The sequence below is a fragment of the Peromyscus maniculatus genome, chromosome 1 (assembly GCF_049852395.1).
Source record: "Peromyscus maniculatus bairdii isolate BWxNUB_F1_BW_parent chromosome 1, HU_Pman_BW_mat_3.1, whole genome shotgun sequence".
NCBI classification, from domain to species: domain Eukaryota; kingdom Metazoa; phylum Chordata; class Mammalia; order Rodentia; family Cricetidae; genus Peromyscus; species Peromyscus maniculatus.
Window position 1 is genome coordinate 24,891,826 of NC_134852.1, and position 20,304 is coordinate 24,912,129.

The following is a 20,304-nucleotide window of genomic DNA, read 5'->3' on the forward strand; positions in this document are numbered from 1 at the left end:
AAACCACAAAGCCTTTCCCAAGTGAGGTGAAGCAGGAGGCGGAGCTAAACTGCTGGATCTGTCAAACCCGGAGCGTGAACCTTGAGACATCACGTGAACGTCGCGTCACTGGTCAGCTGACTAGTGTGTCCCAGTTCCGCAGAGGTGAGGCGGAACTAGTCCATGACGCCTGCTGATTGGTTGGAGGGAGTCAAAGGTCGCGCTTGGGGGAGGGCGGGGGAAGAGTGCTTGGCAGTGCGGGATCATGATTGGCTTGTGTGGTGTCACGTGGCAGTGCGCTGCGGGGCTCTTAGGAAGCAAGTGGCGTCATCGGCGGGCGTGTGCTTGGGTTGCGGGTCAAGGGGCGGAGTGCTGTGGCCGGAGGAGGCGTGGCTGGAGGGGCGCGCTTCGCAGCGCGAGCCCGCTGGTTGGTCCGCACGGGTCACGTGGCGCAACAGGGCCGGACGACGTCAACGCAGCGGGCGGAGCTCTGCCTAGTGCGCGGTGTCCGGGGCCTGTAAGTAGTCGCCCGGCTGTGTCGGCCGAGCCGAGCAGCTCTGCGGCGTCATGGACACCTCCGGGAAGCAGGCTGAGGCAGTGGCGCTGCTGGCCGAGGCGGAGCGCAAGGTGAAGAACTCGCAGTCCTTCTTCTCCGGCCTCTTCGGGTAAGCGGCGGGCGATGCTGGGCCCGCGGCGGGGGAGAGTGGGCTCGCTGGCCCTCTGTACTCTGGAAGCCCCTCTACGGCCTTGCAGACCCTGGCCGGGCCCTGAGGCCGACGACACCCGACTCCTGACGGTGGCCGCGCCTTTCCCAGGCTGGTGCCCATGGGTCTGTGCGGCGGCCCAGGCTGCCGGGGTAAGGACATCAGACCGAGAGGACCCGGGCTGGGGCGACCCTGGGCATGATGAGACGGAGTATGAGGTGTGAGTGTGGCTCTGGCTCAGAATGACTGATGGCCAGGAGGCCTGGCCTGAGAGATGGAGGCCCGCCCCCCAGGGGAGGGCATGAACGGACGGTGACACTGGTTTGGCCACGGAAATGGCGATGGGAGGATGAGGCACCCAAGAGAACCAGAGGAGGATAGAGGCCTACTGGGTGGTTTTCAAGTTTGGGGTCAGAACACACCCCCAGGAGGTGGCAGGCACCTCACACAAAGTTTATGCAAGTTGGGCCTCTTCAGCCATATTAACTTAGAAGCAGCAGAGCCAAGCTTGGCATGTGATTCGGAGGCTTCTTTATCGCAGGGAAGTTATTTTCATGAAAGGGCTCATTGGTTAAAAACTAACTGCAGAAGTTTTTTTGTTAGTATGAACTCTGTGTAATGAGCTCAGAACTGAGTCTGGTGTGGGCTCAGAGCTCTGAGAGGCTCACTAGCTAGGAGGAAGCAGACTGAAAGGGTGTAAGAGGCGGATGGGGAGACTGGAGAGCCTGAGAGGATCTGGAGAACGGCTATGAAGGGGGGAGGGCCCCGTGCTTTGGGTATAGGAGGGGGAGGGGGAGGGAACAGTACAGGGAGCCAGCAAGACTGCTGAAGGAACAACCAGAGAGGCACACTGGGAAAGGGACAGGGCAGGTGGTTGTGAGGAAGAGCTTGGTGCTAGGGGTGGGGCACAGAATCAGAATCCTCAGAAGCAAGGACTGGAGAAGAATGAAGAGCTTGCCAGAAGGCTGGGGAAAGGCTGAGAGATGTGGGGGGCACAACACAGCTTGACCACACAGCTGCCATGACAGGCTTACTAGCAGGTGCCACCCAGTCCCCAGGAAAAGTCATAAGCTGACCCCACCCAGGGAGGGCCAGCATCTGAGGAGAAATACCTGACCTTCCAAACATTCCCTGCACACACCTATACCCCTAGACAAATGTCAGCCAATCCAGGTCCTGAACCCTGGAAATCCCCTCACCACAACCTCTGCTATGATAAAAACAAACCCTACCCCACCTGGGTTTAGGGCTCTCTGCTCTCACCACTGTGTCAGACAGATGGAGAGTCCAAGCTCGAGCTTGAATCAAGGCTCTTTGCCTTGATTCAGTCTCCATGATGGTCTGTCTTTTGGGCATCCCCGCGATCTGGGCATAACAGGAGAAGAAGGGCCTGGATTCCGAGAGAGACTGTCAGGAGCTGGGTGGAGGACAGGAAATGAAGGGGAGGGAGAAGATGAAGCCATCCCTTGTTATTTGAGGTCAGATAATGTTTAGCAAAGGAACTTGCAGAATGTTTGTGCCTGCAGTTTGTACCTGCTGCAGAGAGAGACATCCGTGTTCTGATGGGCTGTGTCAGTTACACAAGGAATGTTTCACTTGAGAGGCTTGTGTGTTTCTTCAGTCTGCACAAGGGCAGAAGTTCAGGCTCGGTGTTGGGCTGGTGCCTCGGGCTCAGTTTTCAGCAGTCGGTTTCCCGATGGCTCAGTGTCTGGTCTCTTTGGCCCAGAGAGATAAGTGTACGGTTGGACTGCTCCCAGGGAGCAGCTGCGGGTTCCACCTGTTTACCACTTTTCAGCCACCGAGAGAGCAGAACTGTCGGGGGTAAGGGCCAGCGTGTGTCATTCACACAAAGTTCCAGAGCTGAAAGGAAAGTTTGAGGGAGGCTCTTGGTAAGGAGTGAGGCAGGGAACGGAAGCCTGGGAGGGCGGTCTAGGCAGCAGGGACGGTGGGAACAAAGGTCTGGTGTGAGAGGAGTTTCTGCCCAGAAGGATGGGACAGGGACACAGATGGCTTCCTAGAGGACAGGTTCCCTGCCATCCAGAGGCTGAGCAGAAGATGTGGGGGGTTCTCTCAGTTGGGGAGCAGCAGAAGGGACAAGCTTGAGAAAAGGCCCAGAAGCCTGCCTGCTGAAGGGTTAGTACAGACAAGAGTTCCTAGTCAGACTGTGACCTTAAAAGGGAAGAAGGGGAGGGGAGGCTGGATATAGATGAGGCCTGTGAGCAGGATTTTATTGGAGCCCTGTCCCAGTGGGTTGCTCTTTACCCTTTTGAAAGAACTGCAGTAGCTGATTGGGGGACAGTATTGTGGGAACCTCTTACAGTGTTGGTAGATAATGTCTGCCGATTGCTCACTCTGCTGCTCAGCCCTGCCTGGGTCAGGCAGTTAACCTTATTTAGTCCCCACAAAATCACGGTGGAGGTGGGTAAAGGATAAAGGGGGCAGCCTGGATTTGTCTAGAAGCAGAGGAGGCACCAGGCAGTCAGACCTGGTCCATGTAGTTCCACAGCTCAGTCCATTAGCCTGGTGCTGTGCCTCTGAAGTCCAGACACGCATGCCTACTTGTGGACACCGGATGTAGGGAGGGCGTGACAAACTAGTTTGGAGTGCTGCCTCCCTTAGACTGTGTATCCACACAGCAGTTTTCTGTAAACGTTTGAAAGAACAGGTGGGTTTCTTCTGGTCCCTCCAGGAAGAATAGAAGAGGTACTGTAAGGAAGTGAGCAAGGCCCACTGGAAGTGGGGGTAGAGTGGGGGGCGGGCTTGGATGTACCTTGAGATCACATGGAGAGAAACCACTTCACCACCAGATGGGCGCTACTCTGGCCCTTCCTCTTGGCCCTGGGGCTGCCAGGTAACCATTTGATAAGTGGCCTTCACTCAGCTGCTCCCTAAGGCTTCTTCTGTTCTTGGAAATGTCAGTGGTGACAGCTTCTCAAGTTAAGAGGCCTCTGCTCAGACTGCGTGGGTCATGTAGGTTGTCCTGATCTGGGTTCTCACCATCTTCACTCTTCTGGATTTCTGGGCTGGTAGACACTAGGGGGCTTTGAAACACCAGTCAAATTTACCATCCAAGTCTTTTTAGCGCCTTCCCTGGGTGATGGGCATTCCTGCCTGAGAGTCTGGGCACTCTTTACCTCTTTCTGGCTCTTCTGATGTGTACCATGGGAAGTGGACATGTCCTGAAGGGGCAGTTTTGTTCTGTAGGGCTCTTCCTGATACCTACCTTCTCCCTGCAACCTTCTCTTCAAAAACAAATCAGGGTGGGTCTTGGTGGCCACTAGCACTTGGGAAGCAGAGGCTGGCAGATCTCTGTAAGTTTGAGGCCAGCCTGGTCTACATAGTGAGACCCTTTCGTGTGGGATGCCAGTTTTTTGGGGAGTTTCTTCCTCTAAGAAACAAGGTTAGAGTGACCCCTCTTCCCACCGTTTTTCTATGGAGTAAGCAGGCTGATTTGGAGCATGGTGAGTACTGTTGACTTTGAGTGTGTATATGAGATGCTCACCGGTGTGATTCTTGATATCATTGCTGCTGCGAGTTGAGCTGGAGGCGCTGGGAAGCTGGAGGAGGTGGCAGAGTGTTCTGTATACAAACAGCCAGTTCCTCAAGAAGACATGTTGACAAGCTGGTTCCATTTGAACTGCCTGAAGGCACTAGGAGTCTAAAGGCCAGCTTTGGAAGTGAGCAGGACTACCTGGGGAGGGAGGGCGCCTCCAACTGGGCCCAGAGGCATTCTGCAGAGCCTGGGACAGGCTCTACTTTGTATCTGCTCCCCTGCCATCTGCAGAAGCCCCAGCATCCTTCCAAGTAGGAACCACAGTGCATCAGCTGCCAGGTTACCTACACAGCTGAAAGCTTGGCATCTCCTGCCCAGTCCACAGGGCAGGTGAGGTCTCTAGGGGAACCCCAGAGCTCCCGACTTAATCACAGTATGGCCTCTGCTGACTGGTTGCACAGAGGATCCCCGGTTCCTCCTGTGCAAAAGTTGCTGAGAAGCCAGGGGCATTCCCAGCACTTTTTTAAGTAAAGCAAATGTTGGTATTCTGGGCTGTGATGAGTGAGATCCTGTCAGGACACAGAAAGGAGGCCTTCCAGGTTGTGTGAGCGACATCTTTGACCCTTCCCTGGGCTGGCATTTTCGTGGGACAGCAGACCCACTATTATGTACAATGTTGTCCCAGTGGGTCCTCCCCTAACCACCCCCCACCCCCACCCCGTCCCCGCAGACACCAGCACCTGCTCAGATCCCTTCCATGAGCGGGTGTAGCATTTACATAAACCTACACCCAGCCCCACTCCTGTACCCTTTGAGTCACCTGCAGGTTACTTCTTCATGCAATGTCAGTGTGGTAGGATTGCCTGCTCCCCTGTGCTGTTCAGGGAACAGTGGCGCGGGGGGGGGGGGGGGGGGGGGGGGAGCCCGGACGTGTTGAGAGCAGGTATAGGTTTTTGGAACATTTGTGATCCTGATGAGTTGACTCCATGGGTGCGGACCCAGAGACATAAACCACTGCCCTGTCAGCGCTAGGAGATTGGTGCAGGAAGGGGAGGCCTGGGTCTGGAAGCAAAGGAGGAGTGCACAGCTCCCCGGAAGGGGGAGGCCTCAGAGCCCACGCTGAGCTGCTGAAGTGGGGAAACATTTCTGAGTCTGAGCTCTGTGGGGTCTGACGACAGTGACATCCTCACCAGCAAGGTGTAGAGCCCTAACCTGTGACAGGGAAGGCAAGGCTGCATCGCTACAAACCACTCTAAAGTGCCCATTGGGAGGGGCGCTGTTTCTGTTTTGTGCCACCTGAGTACCCACTGGATGCCTCGTCCAGGCCAGCTACTGAGTGTGTGTTGTCTCTCAGATTTCTCCCAGGGACGTGGGGTCAGATCAGTCCCCATTGTGCAGCTGAGGAGAGGCGGGCTCTGGGGTCCTCACCCATGGTCACAGATACAGCAAAGTGCTTGAAGCATTTCCTGCCCATCACTGTCTTACAGGTCACAGTGGTGAGCTGGTGATCCTTTCCCTCTGGGTCTTTCTAACTGTGGTGACCCCATGAGGGCTGGCTAGATGACGTGTCCCTTACCTAGAGGATGCTTGGTAGCTCCAGCAGGGAGCAGGGTCCTCCTTCAGCAGCCTAGCAGTGCATGCTGTTCTCTGGTGGACGCTCGAGGCCAGCATGCACCTGGCCATCCTCCTCATTTTCCAGAGGACTCTGGGGTGCTAAGCAAGGGACTAGCAGTGTCAGCTTGGGCACACTCCTGTAGGTCTCCCAGCATCATCACCAGTTGGGAGCCATGGATGATTATGGCAGGCCTTGGGTCCATCGTCTTAGTGAAAACTGAATACCCTGCCTGGATAATCTGGCCAGTGAGCCTTAAGTCCTAGGAGAGAACTGGGGACCGGTGGCTGTGGGTACATACCAGAGGGCCAGGAGGGGGAGTCTGAGACGTAAGGTGGGGGACCACAGGAGCAGTGAAATGGAATGCTTCTGGGAGCCAGAGTGTCCAGAGGACGGAGGCAGGAGGTAGGCAGGCCTGGTCTGTCCTGCAGAAGCCCCGGCCACTGCCAACAGCGCCTGCACTTTCCTGGCACCATTCAGCACTCCATATGGCAGCTGTGCCTGGGAGGCCTGAGGCTGCTTCCTCCGCGCCTCTTGGGGGAGCAAAGCTGAGCGGTAATTATAGACAGCCTGCACCAGGCCAGCCCCAACCAGTTCCCTCTATTCCCAGTGAGGCACGGAGCTGTGGGCTGAAGAGTGCAACCAAGGCAGCTCGGAGGAGGTCAGTGGGGGAGGCCTGTCAGCTGTCGCATGCAGTGCTACCCAGGCCCTTCAGAAGGCAGTGAGCCTGTGGTGCATCATGCAGGAGGCATCTTCCTGCTGGTCACTCTCATGTCAGAGCAAGGCCTCACTCTTCCGTGTCCTGTCTGCTCCAACCTAGTTGTACCACGCCCTGCCCTACCCGACAGGCCCACTTCCCTTCCTCGGCTCCTCCAGCATGTTTCTGACTCAGCCTTTGCACATGCTATGAATCTCACCTCCAGTACCCCTCCTTCTTCTGGGGCAGCTCCTTGGCCACTGAGGACTGAGCCTTGACCTCACGCCATCAGGTACAGCCTCACGCCAAGTGTCTGTGAGCAAGTATGTTGATTTTGTGGCAAACAGGCTTCCTCCTCTGTGAATAGCCATCGTTAAATCCTCAGATACTTGTTTCACAGCAAAGGAAGTATGTGCATGGCTTCTTCAGGATTTGTTGGGTAAACTACGCAAGTGGATTTGCCCCCTGGGGACTTTCTATTTCCCATCTGTGAAAGGAGCTTGGACTCTGGAGATCTTCTGTTGTTACCTCACAGAGGCAGGGCAAGAACCAGGGTATCAGGGCAGGAGGCAGCCTGGGGCCAGAGCAGGCAGTAATCCCTCTGGCTTTCTCTGCAGTAGACGGGTCAGCCCAGCTTAGCGTGGGATCAGAGTCTCAGCCGGCAGCTGGCAGACTTGGTGCTGAGTCTGCCTGTTGTGCTGAGCTGAATCAAACCTAGCCAGCAGTGACGGCTCTCATTGCCACTCTGCCTCAGGGTTCTTGATAACACCAGACACAGCTGCTCTGCCAGGAGCGTCTGGGGCTATATGGGACTTAGTTCCACCAGCCAAGAAAGGATGAACTGGGGGATCACTGGGGTGGAAAGATCTGTAGTTAATGTCTGTGAGTATGCCCTGTTCATACACTATTCCAAAGGATGGAGAGATGCAGTTAAGAGCACTTGTTGCTTTTCTAGAGGACCCAAGTTCAATTCTTGACACCCACATGGTGACTGACTCACAACTATCACTACAGTTTCAGTGTACCTGGTGCCCTCTTGATATCCTTGGGCACCAGTCACCCAAGTGGCGCACATGCATACATGTAGGCAAAACACTCAAACACATAAAATAAATGTAAAAGCAAACATGGCAGGCACGGTTGGTAGTGAGTTTGCCCAGCATGCACAAAGTCCCAAGCACCACATAAAATCAAGATAAAGGCTAGCCTCGGCTTGTAGCAAGGTCAAGGCCAGCCTGGGATTAGGGTACGTGAGACCCTGTCAGAGACAGTACAAATATTCCTGGGACTGGGGTGTTAGTGGCAGATCAGTTGAGCACATGCCAGGCCCTGCTTTGTATCTCCAGCACATCCAGAGAGAGCATGCCAAAGATGGTCCTTGTGGGGTGTTTTGCATCCAGGTCCAAGGGGCCCTTCTGGTTTAATCTGTGCCAACAGCAACATGGACATTTCTGACCTCATCATGACTGGGAGTGGCTAAAGGGAAACCAGGTCCCAGTAACGTGGGGGAGGAGCATGTTGCTGGGCAGCGGAGGGTGGACTGAGGAAGTGCTTCACTTGATGCTGTGTGGATTCAGGAGTCCTCCTTCAGGCCATTGGCTGCCTTGGCACAGTGGCCAGTCTGCCGAGTCACCCAAATCACCTGGTCTCCAAACTGTAGTGGTTAAAAGGCCCAATGCAGGGCCACCCACCTGCTGAGCAAGTGTTCAGGCATGTGGCTGTGGGTGCTGCCTCACACTGTTCAGGGCTGTGGGTGCTACCCCACACTGATGAGGTCTCTGGTCTGGTTCAGGTCACACATGAACAGCTTCCAGGCCCCCCGTAGCTGTGTGATGGCAGGTAGTGAGGATGATGTTTGTGCCTTCTCATGGGGAAATGTTCCTTTTTATTTTTCAAACACTGCCAGTGTAGGAAGAGTTTGAAATCCATTTGAGGACACTGGGGTGTTGGATTTCTTTGACTGCTGATGTGGGTGGTAAGAGTTTTGAACAGTTGTTGGGTCACAGTCCTCATGGACTAGACTTCATTGGAAGACAGAATTTGGAAGGAACTTAGGAGTTTGAGCTAATAAGAAAGCATCCTGCCCTCTGTCCAAGGAGGAGGTTTATGTGAACCTCTTGGAGGTTGAGATGCCAGGGTAAAGCGCAAAGAGGTGTTCTTTATTTTAGAATGACTACAAACTACTGGGGTAGGAGATGTAGCTCAGTGGTAGAACACTTGCTTGTCAAGCCAAAGCCCAGTGTGATGGTGCAAGCCTATAACTTCAACAATGTGATGAGGAGTCCAAGGTCACCTTCGTCAGTGTGCTATAAGTTTGAGACCAGCCTGGACTGTGTAAGACCCTGACTCAGCAAACAGACTAAAATGTCCCCTCCACTTGTGTGTCTCCCAGGCTCCTACCCTGGCACAGTGAGTGTAGAAGGGTGGTTTTCCATTTTCAGAATGCTGTGCCAAATGCCTTTGCAGCTCTTCTGGTTAAGGCTTAGGATAAATTGCTAGTGCTGTTATTCATTGCTGAGCTGCAGGTCAAATGTAAGTCCTGATATATTAAAACACAGGGCTGAAGGTAGAGCTGAGTTGGTGGAGCACTTGCCTAGCATGCCCGAGGCCCCGAGTTCCATCCCTAGCACCACATGGGCCTGAGTGCATGCTTGTAATCCCAGCACGCAGAAGGTGGTGGCAGGAAGATCCAGAGTTTGAGGCCAGCCTGAGCTACACGAGAGCCTATGTAAAACTAAAACAATGAAATACATAAATTAAATTTCCTGAAGGCGATAAAATGTGCAGATGGTACAAAACTAACTAGCAGAGCAAACATGTACCGTGAATGTCACCCCCACCAGCCCCAATTCTGCAGGCTCTACCTCAGGAAACAATGCTATTACTAGGTTTGGGTATATTTTTCCAGAAATATTCAGTGTTTATATAAATGTGTGTTTCTTTTCTTCTCACTCTCTTAATTTTTTATATAAACAGGAGCATTTTGTATTTATGTCTTGTGATAGTATTTCTCCGTATGGCTGACATGTGCCATATCTGCCCTGTTCTGAAGTGTGACAACACACTGTAGTGAGGTCTTTCTGCAAAGCACAGGTTCAGGATTGGGATCCTGGGGATCCCCCAGAATGCTTTGCAGCCTCCTGAAGAACAGGAATCTGTCGATTCCCTAGGTCCAAGTGGTTACCTACTACCTAGGCAGGAAGTAGAAAAGGCCACAGAGTCAGGTTGTGGAGGAGAGGAGGTCAGGAACCACCATGGGCATCCACACATCCCCTCCAGGGACAGTGTCTTCTGTCTGCACTGCCCAGATGCAGGGGTCCAGACACAGCTCGGCTGTCGGCAGGGCAGGGTGGGTTTGCTTTCTGATAGTGGACTGGAGGGTCTCATCACCTCTTCCTTTCCTTCTCCCCAGAGGTTCATCCAAAATAGAGGAAGCATGCGAGATCTATGCCAGAGCGGCAAACATGTTCAAGATGGCCAAGAACTGGAGTGGTGCGTGCCCTCAACCCACAGACCGGCCCAGAGTGTGGCCTTGAAGTCCCTTCTCCAGCATCAGGAGTCCACAGCATGAGACCAGTGGGATGCTTTGCCCCTAAGTTGGGGGTATATGGGGGAAGGGGGGCAGTCTTTCTCAGGAAAGGAGGCAGGGAGGAAATCACCAGGCCTCTAGATGAGATCTGTTGGGGCAGCCCATCGCCTGATTTTATGGTATGGTTTCCACTATTAGCAAGGTTGGTCCAAGAAACTGAAGCAAGAGACCGTTTTGGAGCTCAGGGAGGAGCTTTCTGGACATGGTGGGGATGACAGTGGGTTGCAGAGGTTCAAGGTAGACTCAGTTATTACCACATCCTATGAGTGCAGTTACCAAAGTCCAGCACTCCATGGACTGTTACTTAATCACAGGTTGCTTTCCTGCCCATCCTCCATGATCACAACAGAAGTCTTAGTCCATCTGTCCCCTGCTCAAAGTATTTGAAATTCTTAAAAATAATTCTGGAGCCTAGCATAGTACCCTAGCACTCCAGAGATGGGGCAGGTGGGGCAGGAGTTCAAGACCCTCTCAGGCTACATTGGGAATTTGAGATGATTCTGCAATAAAAGAGAATTTATCTCAGAAAACCAAAACACGACTGTGACAATGATGAATATTACTACTGTTACTGATGATATAACAGTGTTTGGACAGAATGTTAGCCTGGCATTTGTGAGGTGTGGTTTCAACCCCTGGGCCCACAAGGTGATCGTAATGACCAGATAATAGTAGAGCAAAGCTGTTGCAGGCTTTGTGTGTCCCACAGCTTGGAGGCCCCCACTCAGCTGGGACTGGAGGAGCATGCCGGGTAGCACCTTAGCTGAGGTGGTGTTGGAGCACTGCCACAGCAGGGAAGACCCCGCCGCCTCCCCTTAGCCGGTCTAGGGGAGGTATGTGAGCAAATGGTGTGGGGCCTAGGGTGCTGACCAAGCACAGGGTGGCCTGGGCCTCGGGCGGGAGCACTGTCTACATGGACTCTGGCTCTTGCTGTCCACGTCCTGTTTCCCTTTCTAGGCAAGGACTCATTGCAGGGATGCACCTGAGAGCTTTGGGGAAGTGTGGAGGAAAGAAGTGGGCTAGGGAAGGGAGCAAGTGGGAAGTGTCACGTGGGTTAATCTCACCTCTACCTTTCCAGAGCACTCCTCCCCTGCTGCTCCATCTCCACCTTCTATTCAGGTTCTAGGCTTCCCTGTCCAAAGGGAGAGCTCTAAGCCCAAGAGCCTGGTCATCATGTCTCGCCTATTTTCGGCCCTTAGCTCTGCCTGCCTTTCCATCCTCTCTGTGGAAGTGATGGCTCTGGAGGTGCTGGCAGAGGCCAGGCCGAGGACATGGGATTGGCACTGGGTTTACCCCGGCTGTTTCTGTGCATGGGCTCAGGCTTCCCCAAGGCAGCTGCCTGGTGTCTTCATTCTACCAAGTGCACCGCCAGGAAGCTCTGCGAGGGGTTCAGGCTGCCATTGGGCTGGAGTGGGCTGGTCTGGGCCTCTGCCTGGGACTCGGACTGTGTTCTTGTGAGCCTAATGTGCCTCTTGGGGCAATGACTGCAGCCGCATTGAAGCTGGGACGATCTGCTCTGTTCCAGCTGCTGGGAACGCTTTCTGCCAGGCTGCCCAGCTGCACCTGCAGCTGCAGAGCAAGCATGACGCAGCCACCTGCTTCGTGGACGCAGGCAATGCTTTCAAGAAAGCCGACCCCCAAGGTAAGAAGCCCTGTGAGCCACAGACGGCAGAGCTGAGCACGTCCCCACATCCTTCGGTGTCTCTCCTGACCTGGGTTTTTCCAGTGGCTGACACATGATAGGCCAGGAGCAAAACAAGCCCTAACTTGAGAATTGTCTGGTCTTTGGTTGGCAATGGCATCCTGCCCTGTATCCCCACCTCCCCCACCCTGGTTTGCAACCCTCACCCTCTCCTGGGATTCGAGCATTTGGGAGTGGGAGTTCCATTTCAGACCCACTGCTTGCCAGGGAGCCAGGCAAAGCTGTTCAGTTGTCAGAATTAGCATGCAGAAGGGAGCAGGGCAGTCCAAGATGAACCAGGTAGAGCAGAAATGAGCCTGACCTGCCTTCCCTGCACCCCACGAAGAAGCAGAGAGAACAAAGCCTCGGATGAGTTACCAAGGCCCAGTTCCTTAAAACAGAGCCTGTGGGGACAGGAGCCTGGTTCAGCCAAAGCACAGCCCATGGACCTCAGACTTGGATTTCCTGGGCTGGGGAGTTTGCTTTCGTTATTTTTGTTCATTTATTTTTGTGGTGCTAGGGGTGGAGCCTGGACCTCTTGTATGCTGAGAATGTGCTGTACATGTCCCCAGTCCTTAGAATTTTTTTTTTTTTTTAATCTTAGAGCCACATAGATTACTAAGTTTAAATTTCAGCAAGCAAAAGTATTTGTTTTAATTGACCATCTAAGCCAGTCATGGCAGTTCATGGCTATCGTCCCAGCATTTGGGAGTGGAAAAGAAGTGAGTATTCCTTCCAAAGGAGAGAGAGGCTCAGTGTTTGGATGAAGGCCCACCTCTGGGGAGAAGGCAGACACCCCCTGCCCTCCCCAGAATCAGTGGATAGCTGCCGTCATTGTCACAGGACCACTCCCAGTTAGGGAGATGACTGTTGACTCTGCCCCCAGGCTGACTGGTCACTCCTGTTTGTTTAGCTGTGATGTGGGGCTCAGGCCTGACAGGCAGAGAGGACGATGACCTCTCAGCTAGGTAAGACTTAGAAACACCCAGTGACTACTCAGGGCAGTCCTCTCCTCCACAGAGCCCTCCCCATACTTTCCCTCCTGCTCCCTGGGGAACTGGTTGGCCTGGAGATGCTGCCTGGCATCTGTGCCCTTCAGCTGCTGCTCCACCCGGAGTGGCCGGGAGGACTCGTTCCTGGGTGGTAGTGGCTGCCAACCTGCAGGATGTCATAGCGTCATGAGCTCTTTGAACAGAACTGTAACTCCCAGCTTGTGGTCATGTCCCTTTTCTCTGGGGACCTAGGATGGCCCTGGCCTCAGCAAGGGCAAACTACGATGAAAGTGTATTGAGGATGCTACAGGCAAGGTGTGAAGGTGACGAGAGTAGACTTGCCATTCCATGGTCGGCCACGCAAAGTTGTGAGGGGAGAGCTTCTGACGTTAAGGGCTGGGGACTCAGGCTGGGCAGGGAGGGCTGACAGCTGTGTGGCATCCAGCCCTACTGCCTTGGTGCCCTCCCCAGTTACAGTTCCACAGGTGAGGGGAGGGGAGCGTGTTTGTACGGGTGACAGCCGTTCCGTCTGGGGCCAGTCAGGGCTCACAGAAGAGTGACCAGGCAGGGGAGGACACGCTAGGTGGTCTGAGCAGATCACCCCGCCGCCCTAAAGAACCCAGGGCCTTGTGCCGCACCACTAAGCTGCAGCCTAGCCCATCCCTCTGCTGTGCTTTGTCCCCTTGGTGATAGCGGTGATAGCGCAGAGACGCTGTGAAGTGTGCACAGCAGCTCCTGACATCCAGGGAGGGCAGCCCTGCCTCCAGAGCCTCCCTGCTGGCTGGGTGCCCTGGGGAACAGCTGGATGGCCAGTGGAGGCTTGAACACCCAGTGTCCTCAGGAGGGACATCCCTTAGCTGTCTGATCACCTGCCCTGTGGTCTGGTCCATCAGCCCTTTAGGAATCTCACCTTAGACTTTCCAGCAGCAGCAGCAGCTGCCTGCCTGCCTGAGACCTGGGAATTTAACCCTTTATAGCAGGAGCTTGCTGTGAATGTGCATGGGCAGGGAAGTAGTCTAGCCTCACAGGTCTTCTCTCCACCCCACACCCACTGTTGTTTCCTGGGAGCCCACTGTGTACAAGACACCTGACGTCTTTCCACCCATCCCACCTCCTTATTGGAGCCTGCAGTTTGTCCCTAGTTTATTGTGCATGGTGCTTGCTTAGATCTGCATGTGATCAGGGGCTTCAGGGTAGCTCAGTGGTGAGTTGGGCTCTGTAACTCCCTACCTGCTCTAGACAGGCTGAACACCCAGGAGGGTAGAAACAGATCAAGGGCCCTACTAGTTACCTTCAAGGGTGCACTGAGGTCTGTGGCATCAGATAAGCCCTGTGGTGAGAGCAGGCCAGGGTATCAGCTGGCAGCCTACAACTTTCCAAGCTGCTCCCAGAGCAAGGAGTCAGCATGAGAGGACCAGGCCCTGTGAATCCATCTTCCTCCCCCACTGCTGTGGCAGGTGCTATCCCACCAAGAGAGCCTGTGCCAACAGGCCTTAGCTATTGAAATCCCCTCAGGAAGCAGCCTTAGTACTCTCATGCCAAGAAAGTCCAGTCCACTGTCAGCCCAGTGGGCAGACCTGGAGCCTTCCCAGTACATACCTTATGGTCTACCTTGACCCTCGACCCTGTGCCTTCCCCAACTCCTTTCATTGCCCCGTACTCCCTCCTGAGGTACACTAAAGAAGTTAAGATACTGCGAGATGGTTTCCATCTGCTGGAAGATGCCTCCCACTCAACGCCTCTCTCCTCCAAATAACTTGTCCAAAAAAAAAAAAAAAAGCCTTTCCCCAATTTAAAATCTTAGAAGAGAATCTATAACAAAGGTAGCCTGGTGCCGTCCTGGTGTTGAGTACAGCTTATATTTGAGCATCCAGCAGTGCTGGCACCTTTCAGGGGAACTGAGGAGAGGGCGGTGCTCTTCAGCACTAGGGGTGCAGAGCCCCCCATAGAGGGGTCCCAGTGCTCATGGCATCCAGCCCTCTGCCAGAGAGGCCAGTCGAGCCAATAACAAGGATAAGACCTACTCAAGGTAGAGCCTCCAGGACAGATGGTGGGCCTGGTAGCCTCTGCCCCAGCTCAGCTCTGGTCATCAGTTTGCCCTTTGAGAGCAGCGCTGTGCTAGTCTGATTCAAACTCTGTGGGAGTCTGGCGATGCCATTGTGTGCCCTGATCCTACTAGACAGCTGGAAGTATGGCTGCCTAAGAGAGAGTGCCTCCCTGGGAAGATGTGCCCATCATGTTTCTGTATGCAGAGACTTGCAGTCTGACCAGGTCGCCTGGGGTCTAGGGCTCTCGTCCTCTCCTTCCGGTTGCTCTGAGAGAGCCCAAGAGCCCTGAAGCCAAGGCCTGTCATCTCCCTTGGGGAGTAGTCTACCTCCTGTCTCCAGGACCTGCTGTAATGACTTCTCCATCCTCTCTTTCCTCCCTAGAGGCCATTAACTGTCTGATGAGAGCAATTGAGATCTATACAGACATGGTAAGGGTGGCTTGCTGCTCTGTCTTGCTCAGCGTCCCATCCTGTTTGCTGTGCTGTGGGAGGCAGGGGATTTGGTACTGAGCTGGGCTACAGAACGGGGTGTCTGCTGTAGCCCACACGCCCTTCACATGTGGCCTCTGCCCCTTGTCCATCCCCTTGTTCCTGCAGTGCCCACGCAGGAGCTTCCCCTTGCCCGGCCCTGCCCTGTGTCCCTAGGAGCCTGAGGAATGCTCAGCCTCCCTCTGTTCTAGGGACACGGTCCTGAGAGACAGCTGCTAGGTAGTAGGCCACATTAGGCTGCTGCTCCTGTCAGTTCATTACTGTCCACCCCTTCACATTGTCACCTCCATCTCTGTGGTCAGACCTCTTACCAAGGTGGAAACCCAAGGATGCTGGACTGGATGGGGTGAGATTGGGCATGGAAAACGTCTCTGGTCATAAGCATTCCTTTCCTGTGTCCCCCAGGGCAGATTCACAATTGCAGCCAAGCACCACATCTCCATCGCTGAGATCTATGAGACAGAACTGGTGGATGTGGAGAAGGTGAGCTGGTATCAGGCTGGCTGTGCTGGGGCCTCTGGTGTTCCTGTCCCCACCCACCATGATGCTCAGAGTGGGAGGGGAGTCCCTGCCATGTGCTTACAGAAGGTGGGGAAGCTGTGCTAAGGTTCCGCTGCACCCTGTGCCCCACTCCAGTTACCCTGTGGTCCTGTCTCCCCAGGCCATCGCCCACTATGAGCAGTCTGCAGACTACTACAAAGGCGAAGAGTCCAACAGGTAGCCCCTCCCCAGCCTGCCCCTCCTTATGGGACCTGCCACTGTCCCTTCATGCTCCTCCTCCCCACAGCTCAGCCAACAAGTGTCTGCTGAAGGTGGCTGGCTATGCCGCACAGCTGGAGCAGTACCAGAAGGCTATCGACATCTATGAGCAGGTGGGCTTTGCTGGCTGTCAGCGTCTCCCACCCCCCTCCACCCACCCCACTCAGTCTCCACTCTCTCCCAGGCCACCCTCCCCAAGTGCTTCTTCACCTAGAACCTGTGCATGTCACCCCCTTGTCCTAGATGGTTCCTGCCACTCCACACAGGAGCTGTCCCCCGAGCTGGGTGTCCTCTGCAGAAAAAGTGGGGCAGAGGGAGAAGAACCAGCAGGGCAGGGACTCCGATCCATGGGAAGCAGCGGGTGTCATATGCCCCTGTGACACAGTGCTTGTGGGGAGGACCAGCCTGTGGCCAGAAAAAGGCAGGCAGCTGGCCCTGGGAGAGGGGCGGGCATTGCTTCTCATACTCCTACAACTGCCACCCCTCTGCCCACCACGTGCCAATTTCCTGTATGGCTGGTAATGGTGCCTCCTCCCCCAGTGACTTGAGCTGCCTGCGAGGCCCACAGACACCTAGCTTCCCCTGCTCCACCCACAGCCTCATCATGTCCTGGTCATTCCAGCAACACTTGGTGACCTTGCTGAGCTGTCCCTGATCGCTGTCACCCTGAGGTTCCCAGACCTCCCCCTAAGATACAGGATTAGCTCCTAGCACACTTTAGTGCTGCAGTGACCTTCACCCTTGAGTTGCCTGCCTAAGCTCATGGTGATATATGGCTATAGGTAGGGACCAGCGCCATGGACAGCCCCCTCCTCAAGTACAGCGCCAAAGACTACTTCTTCAAGGCAGCCCTCTGCCACTTCTGCATCGACATGCTCAATGCCAAGGTGAGCCCACACCAGCCAAGCCACCTTTACAGGGTGCTATTGTTTGTTACCAGACCAAGTCACTTCTTGGTGTTAGAGGACAGTTTCTCCACTTGGCCCCTGTCCTTTGGTTAGGCTGGAGAATAATGTGACATTGGTGTTATTCACCCTGGGGTCCCTGCCTCGGCCTGGATGCTTTTGTGAGTTCCCAGCTGCTGGCCTCTCCCCTTCGTGGGTTACTGTAAATCCTGACTTCCTGACTGTCCCATTCAGTTGTGATGTGGAAGCTGCTGAGGCCAGGGCACCGTTCCTGCCAGGCCCTGGGGTTCCTGGTGGCCTGGGTTTAACTTTGGCTGTATGCCTACCCACTGATTTTCAGTGCTTCCTGGCAAGAGAGGTTAGGGATAGGGAGGGCAGTGGTTGGTGGGAGGATCTGGAAACTGGGTGTTAGACTTCAATTTTCTAGTGCTTCCTGATCAGACCACCGGGGCTACGTGACGTCTGGCTGCTCCACAGTCTCCCCCACTTGCCTGAGTACAGCTGGCAGCTTTGCTTTTGGGGAGGTGGAACGGTTTGCTGTTTGTACTTTTTGTGGTGGGGATGGAACCTGAGGCCTCGTGCATACCATGCAAGTGCTCTGCCACTGAGCCGCATCCCAGCCCTCACTGATGAATTAGAAGCAGGAGCGATCCGCCCGCCACCTCCACCACACACACACGCTCACTCACCTCGCATCCTCAGTGTGTTTTCCCACTGTCACTTAACCTACCCAAGGCCCAGCTGTAGGCTTGGTGTGTGGAATGGGCTCTTTTGTCTCCTTCTCCACCCCCTGCCTGGGAAGCCTGCCCCTTCCTGCAGCCATCTCTGCCAACTGGATTCAGCTGAGTTAGGGATGGCACCATCAGTCACGAGTCAGGTGACCCTGGCACAGCATAGAGCACCAATTCACTGCCAGTGAATGTTTTCAGTGCCCCAGTCTTTGTTAGCGTTTCTCACCCTCTCTCATCGCTCAGCTTGCTGTTCAAAAGTATGAGGAGCTGTTCCCGGCCTTCTCGGATTCCCGGGAATGCAAGCTGATAAAAGTGAGTCCTGGATGTGGCTCGCCCTGACCTGGGGGTGGAATGGGCAGGGATGCCTGGATGCCTGGGTCTCAGCTGGGGTAACCGTTACACAAGATTGTTTAGAGACATTCTCCAAGGGCCGTGTGTGGTTTGGTTTCTCCTGCCATTCTGCTCTGCTTTCTATGTGAGACAAGTTAATGCAGTGACAGTGGAGGGAGGTGGCCATGGCCAGGAGCCTGGGGTCCCCCAGAGCATCTGCTGGGTCTGGCTGACCCTGACCTTGTTTGCAGAAGCTGCTGGAAGCCCATGAGGAACAGAATGTGGACAGCTACACAGAATCGGTGAGTGGCTGCCACAGGGGTTCTGGCCACTGGATTTTCTCCACTGTGCCTCTCATGAATTCTGCCCTACTTGAACTCTAGGCTCTGGGCCCTGGCTCTCACTTTCTTCCCTGTGGTTCACCCTAGAACCTTCACTGCTGCCCCACTTTATAGATAGTGGCACAAAGGCTGAGGAGAGACTGGTACTTACCCTGACCCTTTGGGATTTCAGTCCGTCTCTGCCCCCCAAATCCAGGTCTTCCTAGCTCCTCAGAGCCCCTGGAGGATTATTTCCCATTCCCACTCTGCTCTGAACATTCTGGAAAGCCATTTGTTCCCAACTGTGTCCTGTCCTGGTGCTCTCGCCAGTACTTGCCACTGACATCTCCCCCTGGGTGCCCCCGGTAATTTAGGTCCCTGAGAGCAGAAGTCAGACTGGCCATAGCCCACCTGGTATAGGGATGGGAGAGGCCGTCTCTCATGCCTCCCGGCCTCAGTTCCACCCACAAAGCCAAGATGCTGGGAGGGTCTTAAAGCTACAAAGTCTTTTACTGCCAACTCATGCTCCAAGCTTTGCAGACCAAGGTGACAGGGTGCCCTCTTGGAAACCTTGGGACTGGGGCCAGGGAGGGTGTCGGGAAAAAGCAAAGTATAACAGATCACCCTCCCTGTGCTACAGGTGAAGGAATATGACTCCATCTCGAGGCTGGACCAGTGGCTCACCACCATGCTGCTGCGTATCAAGAAGACCATCCAGGGTGACGAGGAGGACCTGCGCTAGGCCTCCAGCCACTGCCTTCCACCCATCTGTCAGTCAGAGAGGTGGGGCCCAACACCTCCCACCAGGAGTCTGAAGGCTGAGTGGGTGCAATGCAGGCCACATCCTCCAGGGCACCAGTCAGGCTCTGCTGGCTGGATGGTCACCTATGCCCGCTGCATCCCTCACCCTGCCATTTATTTAAGCCCCCAAAGGTGTCCTCCGGCCCTGGAAACCACCTGGACAGAAATCTCCAATACAGACCTCTCCGTGTGCTACCTGGGTCAGCATCCAGTCCCATCTCCTTACCAGCTGTGTGCTAAGGCGTTTTCTCTCTCTCTCCTACCTTGTCCCTTAGCAGAGATAAGAACACAGGTAGCCCTGAGACTTGCTCTTTCTGGCTAGTGCTGACCTCAACCCCTGGAGCTTTCCCCTGCCCCTACAATGGCAACCTCTCAGGTTAGACCCGGCCCTGGAACTCACAGGGAGTGCCTGGGCCCTGCCCTACGCCTGCTTCTTTCCCTGCGCTCAGGTCTGTCTGTTGACCTGAAGCTGCAGCTGGCCCAAAAAGGACAATAAAACCTGCCACTTTTGCATGAGTCTCCTCTGCTGTCCCTGTTGCCCGTGTGTCCTCCCCCTGGGCCCTGGCTGTCCCGTCCCCAGCTGAGCCTCAGAATCAGCTGAAGAGTGGACTGGCCCGATTGCTGTCCCACTCCTCCCCTCCACACCGCCAGAAGAGGAGATGGCAGGAGCCGCACACCCGCTGCACCCCACCTTGGGTCTGCCGGGGCTGGGCCCCTTCCTGTGGGATTGCCCTGGCTGAGCCGGGCCCAGCAGTAAAAGTTGGCCTTCCAGACATCCTGCTGTGCTCCTCTGTCCCTCCAGTGCCCTCACAGCTTCAGTCAGTTGATTAACTTTGAGTGGTCATCAGCTCTGGAGAAACCTGAGGCTGGAGACTGACCATTGTCCACCATGAGCATTGCCAAGAAGGCCTGTGAGGATCTGCCATCCATTCCCAAGTCTGAGTCTCAGCCCTGGCTCTGCTTCCAAACCACTGACCCATCTACCAGCCAGGGCCACACCTGCTGCTCTGTGGTTAGACTCAGGTCACCACCCTTCTGATGTTTTGGAAGCTTCATAAGTGGCTCAAATGCACAGTAGGGTTGGGAATTATGTGAAGGTGGATTATAGATTGCCGTGTGAGTCAGAAGCAGCCTGAAGAAAACAAACTGCACAGCCTGGAGAGATGGCCCCGTGG

General features: G+C 54.8%; 1 protein-coding gene across 2 annotated transcripts; it reads left to right on the plus strand.

Annotated features, from left to right (window-relative positions):
- The first annotated feature begins 350 nt into the window (after window positions 1–350).
- Window positions 351–19,645, plus strand: Napa (NSF attachment protein alpha). 2 transcript variants are annotated; one of them, XM_006991450.4, is made up of 11 exons: window positions 351–644; window positions 9,898–9,977; window positions 11,600–11,716; window positions 15,177–15,223; window positions 15,689–15,766; window positions 15,945–16,000; window positions 16,071–16,155; window positions 16,825–16,929; window positions 17,922–17,990; window positions 18,260–18,310; window positions 18,969–19,645. In XM_006991450.4, exons 1-11 carry the CDS (start codon window positions 547–549, stop codon window positions 19,068–19,070), a joined length of 888 nt encoding a protein of 295 aa, XP_006991512.1. In that variant the 5' UTR covers window positions 351–546; the 3' UTR covers window positions 19,071–19,645. The 2 variants fall into 2 exon arrangements, with proteins under 2 accessions (XP_006991512.1, XP_042127437.1); XM_042271503.1 differs by lacking the exons at window positions 351–644; window positions 9,898–9,977; window positions 15,177–15,223 and having other exon boundaries at window positions 11,657–11,716.
- Window positions 19,646–20,304: the final 659 nt, after the last annotated feature.

Bases quoted from the DNA above. Each gene is read 5' to 3' on its own strand.
- Napa (XM_006991450.4), top strand. From the start codon at position 547: ATGGACACCTCCGGGAAGCAGGCTGAGGCAGTGGCGCTGCTGGCCGAG. The intron at 11,717-15,176 runs GTAAGAAGCCCT...TTTCCTCCCTAG, and splicing joins CAAGAAAGCCGACCCCCAAG to AGGCCATTAACTGTCTGATG. The intron at 18,311-18,968 runs GTGAGTGGCTGC...CCTGTGCTACAG, and splicing joins TGGACAGCTACACAGAATCG to GTGAAGGAATATGACTCCAT.